Source organism: Pelophylax lessonae (assembly GCF_965119305.1).
Source record: "Pelophylax lessonae genome assembly, chromosome: 4".
NCBI classification, from domain to species: domain Eukaryota; kingdom Metazoa; phylum Chordata; class Amphibia; order Anura; family Ranidae; genus Pelophylax; species Pelophylax lessonae.
This window is the reverse complement of record NC_138771.1, coordinates 643,567,288-643,576,198: the sequence shown is the minus strand read 5'-3', so window position 1 is coordinate 643,576,198 and position 8,911 is coordinate 643,567,288. Positions and strand designations below refer to the sequence as shown.

Genomic DNA, 8,911 nt, shown 5'->3' with positions numbered 1-8,911 from the left:
TGCTCAAGTTGGGTCAAAAGGGTGTGTGGTATGTGCATTGGCAAAGCCTCCATCTTGGCTGTATTTACCTTTTATCCTGAGATAGTACTGAAGGAAGATAGGAGGGAATATAAAGACGGAAGGGACAAAAGTTGGTTAGTCAGGGTCAACAGAATGTCGTCCGCAAAGAGAGACAATTTGTATTCTATCTCTTGCATGAATACCCCACAAATCTCCGAATGAGATCGAATGGCCTCAGCCAGGGGTTCTAGACAAAGTATGAAGAGCAGAGGAGATTAAGGACAGCCCTGCCGAGTACCATTGTTCATGGGGAATGGAGGGGACAAAAAAGAAGACATCTGGAAATGGGCCATGGTGGGGGAATACAGTGCTTCCAAAGCTTTAAAAAAAATGGCCCTGAAAACCTTATTGAGTCAAGGTGGAGAACATATAAGGCCAACTCAACCTATCAAAGGCCTTCTGGGAATCCAAACTCAATATAAGGGCAGGGAGGGGAAATTTGTTTAGAAGTTCTATCAGGTCTGTTGTACACCTTGTATTATCACCAGCATGTCTGATTGCAACAAAACCCACTTGGCCCTCGTTAATTAGTTTGGGGATAAATTCGGACAATCTAGGGGCCAATATTTTAGTAAATATTTTGTAATCTGAGTTTAACAGGGCTATAGATCTATAGTTGTCAGGCAAGGGTTTAGGGATGACAGCAGTATAAAAATGTGTGAACTGAGGATGTGGGGTTTTTCCTTGCAGTAAAGTGGCATAAAAGTCTAATAAGTGTGGGACCAGGATGGGTAGAAAGGTCTTGTTATAGAAGTAAGGAAGTCCGTCAGGTCCTGGGGATTTGTGGGATGGGAAGTCTTTGATTGCAGCCGTGAGTTCCTCAAAAGAAATGTCAGCGTTAAGTTTGGCCAGGTCAGAGGCGGACAGTTTAGGTAAGAGAAGATCTCTAAAGAGTTTATCAAAATTCTCCTGTGTAAAGTTAAAGTGATGTTCAGGGGTCAAACAATTATAAAGCTTATGATAAAAAGTCCCAAAGGTCTTAGCCATAGTAAGAGGGCAGTGGGTCGGAGAGAGCCATCTGCCTGGATATGGAGATCAAGGATTGAGTGGAAGGGGCGAGGACAAAGTTTGTTAACCAACATCCAGTGGGGTTTATTAGAGAACTCATAAAACTTTTGTTTAGCCCATAATAGAGGTTTAGCAACCTTATTCAAAGCCAAAGTTCTAAGCCGTTCATGAAGAGATGTGACTCTATGGAGACCCGACACTGAAGGAGTACACATGAGCCGACGCTCCACCATCTGTACATCGGCCAGCAGAGCATTTTTGAGGCTACCAGCATCCCTCTTTAGGCGTGAGCCCTCAGAGATACAGGCACCATGGAAAAAGGCCTTGGGAGCCTCCTGCATCGTAGAGGTGTCCTGAACAGAACCCTTATTTAGTGAAAAATATTCAGTTAAATTCTCAGACAGATTTTTTCAGATAATCTGGGATTGTAGGAGGTGGTCATTAAGGCGCCAGTGGCAAGTCTTGGGAGATGATGATGACAGGGTAACATCTAGGGTAATGGGAGCGTGGTCAGACCAGGTGATGGAGGAAATATCTAAATTCAGAGTGTGTGAAAAAATGGGGGCTGAGAAAAAGAAATGATCCAACCTAGAATGCATTTTGTGGGCTGCGGAGTAGAAGGAATATTGCTTATGCGAGGGGTGTTTAATCCTCCAAGAGTCAAACAGTCGGTTGGTTCTAATGCATTTGCTGAAGAAGGCAGCTTGGGAAAGAACTCTACGGGAAGGGGTAACCTGATTTAAAGTTTGTCTATCTCTGGTGGGGGACATAACCATATTGAAGTCGCCATCAACTATCATGAAAGGCTGAGAATAATGCTGGATGGCCTCAAAAATCCAGTTAAGGAATTCTATTTGTCCAGAGTTTGGGGCACATATATTCACTAATATAAAGGAGGAAGACACGTAGTCACATATCAAGATAATAAACCTCCCATGGGGATCAAGGTATGTTTTCTTAACTCGCAAGGGGAAAGATTTTCTAACAAGAATTGCCACTTCAGCTTTCCCAGTAGGGTCAGAGGAGAGGAATGAAGTAGGGAAGTATTTGGAGGCACCACGTCCGCCCTGAAGAACCTTAATTCTTTGAGGGCCAACCACCATTTTTGTATTGAGTTCATACCCTTCGCATTGTAAGAAAGCAATCTTAACGCCATAACAACATGACAATTTGAGAGAAATCAGAAGCATAGAAAAAGAAAAAAGAAACATAATGAAACAACAGTGTGAGCGGCCATACCCCAGTATTGCGGATACAGAACATCTTAACAACTTGCGCATGAAATAAAAAAAAGGTTCAGAAAAAATAAAATACAACATATGAGGGCCTGAGAGGCAAAAGTGTCTCAGGAGTCCAAAGCAAAGCCTTGGACTAGGTAGGGAAACATGGGAACCTCCAACAATGTGGACTCAGGAGGAGGAACCTGTCTGCTCTCCACCAGAGAAGGAGGTGAGTAAAAAAATGAACAAGATCAAATACAAAACATGGGTATTTCGGAGAAAAAAAACAACAAAACTCCATGGGTAGGGGAATAGCTGCCCAAATAAGGATAAAATGAAACCTGGTGTCCAGGCCAAAGAGGCAAAGAGCCTAGAAGGGAAAAGTAGATGAAAGCCTCAGAACTTCTCATGTCTCATCAGGTAGGAGACTTGGAAAGTGCGTACGTTGCGGAGTAGATGAAGACTTCTTCGGCTGCCCCTTAACAGGGGTCCAGACCTGGCTAGGAGTAGTAGGAGTGAGTCTCCCAAATGGATGCGGTAGAACCAGATCATCCTCAGTAAGTGGGGGAAGACCCAGGCTTTTTATAAAAGCATCCCCTTCGTGAAGATCACATAGACTATGTTGGGTACCATCACGGGTGACAATCAGGCGAAAGGGAAATTTCCCAGTAGTAAGAAATATGATGCTGTTGTAGGTGGGAAGTGACATGATGCAGATTCCTTCACTTGGTGAGAGTGATAGGAGATAGGTCACTAAATATTTGAATCTTAGCGCCTTTGTATTCAATCTGCGATTTACTAAGAGTGGCCAAGGTTAAAGCCTCCGTCTCCTTACTGTTGTAGTAATGTAATCGCACAATAACATCTCTAGGCCTTGTTCCTGCAGGTGGTTTGGGGCCCAAGGATCTGTGGGCATGATCCAGGTGCCAGTCAATGTCTGCAATAGTGGAGGCTAGTGTGTTAAAAAGCCCTAGTGGATATGACGGAAGATTGCTGTCACCCACATTTTCGGGAACACCCCAAAAACGGATGTAGCTGGTTTAGCTGGCCTATTGCTGCAGGTGCCCTCGACCCAAGCAGGGGATCCATGGAGGCAAAAGGATCTGCAGGTGTAAGCGAGGCCGGGGATTGTGGCCTAGTAGGGAAACGATCCATTGTCGGCTGCGACCGCGGCTCTAGTAATGGGTAATAGATGTGCTTCTTCTGGCCTATTTTGCCCATGGGGTGCCCGTGGGTCACAGGAAGGGATCAGGCTTACCCCCGATGCTGTGGAAGTATATAGTAGCTGCGCGAGGGTCATGGTGAGCAGACGGAGTCCGGAGCTCAGTCCTCACATGTCCATGGCCAGAAGCCGAGCATGTGCCCCCTCTGCGGTTTTTACTTTTTGCGCTATAAACAAAAAAAAAGAGCGACAATTCAGAAAAACAAAACAAAACAATGTTTTTTACTTTCTACTATAAAATGTTCTCAATAAAAAAATTTAAAAAAATCTAATTTTTCAATCAATTTAGGCCAATATGTATTCTGCTACATATTTTTGGTAACAAATATCCCAATAAGTGTTTATTGATTGGTTTGCACAAAAGTTATTGCGTCTACAAACTAGGAGAAAGATGTATGTCGTTTTTATTTATTCATTCCTTTTTTACCAGTAATGGCGGGGATCAGCAATTTTTAGCGGGACTGCGACATTGTGGCGGACAGATCAGACACTTGACTGACAATTTTGACACTTTTGAGGGGACCAGTGACATTACTACAGTAATCAGTGCTAAAATATGTTACTGTACTAATGACACTGACAGGGAAGGGGTTAACACCAGGGTTAAATGTGTGCCTAGGGAGTGCTATCTAACTGTGTGGGGGATGGACAGAGACCTGTGTTCCTAAATAAGATCAACACAGGATCCCTGTGTTCATCACTGACAGAACAGCGGTGTGCCATGTTTACTTTGGCAGAACGCCATTCTGTCTCCATGGGGAGAGATTGCGGATGCCTGGAGGACATTGCATCCGCCGGACCCGCTGATTGGTTCCCCCTGTGGCCACTCGGCACTTGCGCACGCAAGTTATCATCTATTATCTAAGTTATCATTTTACTAAGTTTACGTCTCACACGCAGCATTGGCATTCTTAGAACTACACCCCAAAGTGCATTCTGCTATTCCTCCAGTTTGAGGATGCCACATGTATGAGACTGTTTTGCTGACTAGCCACATTGGGGAACCCAAAACCCAAGGAGAACCTTCAGGCTTCCATGAGGCATAAACTATGCCTTTCTGGAATATGATCACTAGTCGCATTACGCAAATAACTTCTTACGTGTTAGATCCTCACCCTGCACAGTTCTTGCTCCATCACCGATCACACTCACCGTTATACCTCAAATCACTTCCAATGACTATGATAAATGCTGCCAAGCTCTGCATACCCAGATTATGGAGTTCCCCCAATACCCCATCCATCTCTGACTGGTTTAAACAGATAAACAAGATTGCCGAGATGGAGGAACTAATTTCTACAGCTCATGATAATCCCAATAAATTCATTAATACTTGGTGTGACTGGATTAACTTTCGATCTTTGGGAGAATATAAAAAATACATGACCCGTAATCCAGGATAAATAGACACATGAATCTTTTCGTTATCTCCACAATTTCATCTGCTACTTCCTGTGCAAACTGAACATTCAGGAGAAGTTAATATTCCCCCCCCCCTTTTTTTTTCCCTCTTCCTTCTCTCCTCTGCCCCACTCTTCCCCTCTTTTCCCGGGTTCTGTGCTAGTCACATATCCCTCCCTCATTACCTTTCATAACTAAGCTGTCCTAGCCCCTCTAACATCTGACAGCTCCCTCTGCTGCATCGATAACCCTTCCTTATTAGATAAGACATCACCCTGCTAATTAAGACACACTTAATTTGAGACTTAATACACCTTTAAGTCTGGAGGGTCGCATTCTCTTAGTTATTGTAACAAACAGCACAGTTCTATGTTTTCTCATAGTTCACATCAACTACACCAGTAACAATACGTAGTCAAGATATGTTTTGACGCAATATGCATGTTACGCAATTTATCTCCATATTCTGATAAACACAATTTTCTTTATGTTGAAACACTGCTGTTATACTAAATCTTGCTTGCCATGTTGTTACCATTGGCTTTTTTTTGTACTCTACCTTAACTTGTTTCTTCAATAAAAACTTTTGGAAAAAATAAATAAATAAATAAATAAACTATGCATCTCATTTATTAACTGATTATTACATTTTTGGAGCCTGAAGTGTAAGGACAATACAAACACTTCAAAAATGACCACCTTTAGGAAAGCAGACACCATCGTATATTTTATAAGAGGCATAATGAGTATTTTTAAAATTCATTTTTTGCCAGAGATGTTTTGAAAATTATAAAATGAAAACAAAAGTTGCCAGTTTAACAATTTATTTTCACACAGAGCATGGCTATATGTAGATTACCATCCCAGAATTTGTTCTTATCCTCGGTGTGGGGATACTTCAAGTGTGGGACTTTTGCTCAAATACTGCTTTATATGTCTGAAAAAAAGGTTAGAAAGCAATATTTTTGCCACACCTAGTTGTCATAAAAAAAAATGTAATAAATTATACTTTCCAAATTAATTTACCAAGTGTACAGTACCTTAACAGCAGCTCTTCCCTGAATAAATATTTTCTTCATAATTGTTTTAAAGTCTTTGTTTCGCAGGCTGTATATAATTGGGTTTATCAATGGAGTGACTACAGTGTACAGTAATGAAAGAAATTTAGTGATATTCCATGAACCTCCTTTACTAGGAACCAAATAAACACAAGCTAAAGTACCATAGTAGATGGAAACAACAGTCAGGTGGGAGCTGCATGTTGAGAAAATCTTCTGTCTTCCGGTAATAGATGGGATTTCAAAAATTGTAATTATAATATAAATATAAGATGCAACAATGATAAAGAATGGGATGACAATAAGAATAGTACTTGATGTTGTTGCCTCCAGTTGAACAATGACCGTATCAGTGCAAGAAAGTTCTAGAATAGGACCAAGATCACAAAAAAAGTGGTCAATAACATTGGCACCACAAAATTGTAATTTGGATATGGTTAAAGTATGATTCAAGACAATTAAAATGCTTAAAGCCCAACTGATGGCAATCAATATCCAGCAAAGCTTGTAAGTCATTATTGAATTATAATGCAATGGTTTACAGATAGCCAGGTATCTGTCGTAGGACATCGCTGTTAGAAGAAGACTCTCTAGAGTTCCTGAAATGGCAAAGAAATAAAACTGGGCGATGCAATCTGAAAGTGATATATACACCTCTTTCACCAAAGCAGACTGAAGCATGTTAGGAAGAACATCAGTTATTAGTAGGATATCTGATATAGACAGCTGGGATAGGAAGAAGTACATGGGAGAATGAATGGATTTGCTGTAGGCCACCAGTGTGATGATTAGAAGGTTTCCACATATTGTCACGCAATAAATCAAAATGAAAAGAAAAAACATTACCAATGTTACGCCTTCAGGGGTCCTAAATCCTAATAGACAAACCATTGTTATTCTAGTCATATTTTTGCCTTCCATGGCCTTGACAGTTTCTGAAGTAGCTTTGTCTGGCTATTGAAGTTGATTTGAACCAAATAGATAGAGAGGGAGAGACAAAATGAGAGTTAGACACACACATAATTTTCAGTTTTAGAAAGTGTTTTCCAAAAATGTTTAGTATAATGTCTGGAAGAGAAATTTTAAGACTTAAAAAAAAAATATATATATATATATATATATATATATATATATATATATATATATATATAAAAAAATTTTAAAATCTACGAGGCAATAGTTCCTTGCTTTGTAAATGATCTTTGTTCTGATTACTCAGGATACTTCTGCTTTTATAAGTACGTCAAGCAAATTGCATGATACCTCTGGGTATCTTGACCAATTTGTGATATTTTCATGGGATTTTGCTATATAGGGAATATGTCTAGATGTGCCTAGAGATTTTTTAAGTCAAAAATATAAATAAAAAGTAATTAGAGTCAATTTTATTTTTATTTTGTGAAGTAGCTTTGTCTGGCAAGTGAAGTTGATTTGAACCAAATAGATAGAGAGAGAGAGAGAGAGAGACAAAATGAGAGTTAGACACAAACACAATTTTCAGTTTTAGAAAATGTTTGCCAAAAATGTTTAGTATAACGTCTGGAAGAGAAAGCCTTAAAAAATGGATTGCAGCATTTTTTTTACATTTAATAAATATTCATGTAAAATGTGGAAAAATCTTATTACAGTATTTAAAGGCTTAATTGTTCAGTTATGTGAAATTTATATATATATATATATATATATATATATATATATATATATTTTTTTTTTTTTTAAATCTATGAGGCAATAGATGCTTGCTTTATAAATTATCTTTGTTCTGATTACTCAGGATACTTCAGCAGTCTGACGACAGTACCCAGATAAAGTACGCCACCACCCATAACAATTCATGGTCCCTGTCTTTGGTAAATACAGCGGCATAAAAGGCCTTTTATGTCCGTTGAATGCCTAATTTTTGGGGCCTTTAATGGCCGACACTTATATATCCTGTGAATGCCTAATGCACCTCCAGCCACAGAATACAAAGTTATTTGCTGTCAGGTGAAAGCCTGTGGGCTAATTTTTGGGGTCTGTAATGGGCGACACTTACTTATGTATCCTGTGAATACCTAATGTACCTCCAGCCACAGAATACAAAGTTCTTTGCTGTCAGGTGAATGCCTGTTGGCTAATTTTTGGGGCCTGTACTGGCCGACACTTACTTCTTTATCCTGTGAATGCCTAATTTTTCAGACTGAAATTGAAAATCAATGGGCCTGTAAACGTTCCGCTAAATTTTGGAACGGATGCGGACCCATTTTGCAGATGTGTATGGGAGCTCCGTGTCTGAATGGACACATATAGCTGCAGCTCAGCTCAGGTGCCCCCATCGCAAGCTGCTTGCGATGGGGACACTCGGCAGGAGGGAGGGGCCAGGAGCAGCAATGAGTGAAACGAGAAGAGCAGGATCTGGGCTGCTCTGTGCAAAACCAACTGCACAGCGGAGGTAAGTATAGCATGCTTGTTATTAAAAAAAAAAAAAAAAAAACTTTATAATTACTTTAAATGCATGACAAATAATTTACACAGCACTACTGGTTAGCAAGGAATGCAGCACAACTTTCTTTTCAGATCCAATTCAGTTAAAAACTTCATTAGCTTACAGTAGCTGTCTGATAAGGGTAGAGTTACTGACGTGATGACTAATTTCAGTTCTGTAACAATATGCCTCTGTTGAAAAAACAAATTTAAACCCGCGCTGCACAATAGTGATAAATTATGGTGATAAACTGTGAAAGTGTGCAGCTGCTGCAAACACTAAGAAAAATCTTAGAATAAATGAATAAAACAAATTTATGCAGCGCTAGCAATGATTTAGTGAAGATATAAAATTATAAAATTATGATAGAACCAATCTATATCATACAAGAAATCATAATATAATGTATCAATCACACTAAGTGCATAAAATAACTGCAATAATTATATAAAGTGCATAATAAACTAAAAAATTAAAA

General features: G+C 39.6%; 1 protein-coding gene across 1 annotated transcript in view; it reads right to left on the bottom strand.

The window, feature by feature from the left end:
* Positions 1-5,933: 5,933 nt before the first annotated feature.
* The window catches only part of LOC309552947 (olfactory receptor 1496-like), a gene marked incomplete at both ends in the record, with an annotated part of 95,693 nt that continues 92,715 nt past the window's right edge, over positions 5,934-8,911 (bottom strand). The window contains one exon of the mRNA XM_082253853.1: positions 5,934-6,641. Within this exon, the coding sequence (XP_082109979.1) occupies positions 5,934-6,641 (708 nt within the window). The remainder of the gene's footprint in view (positions 6,642-8,911) is intronic.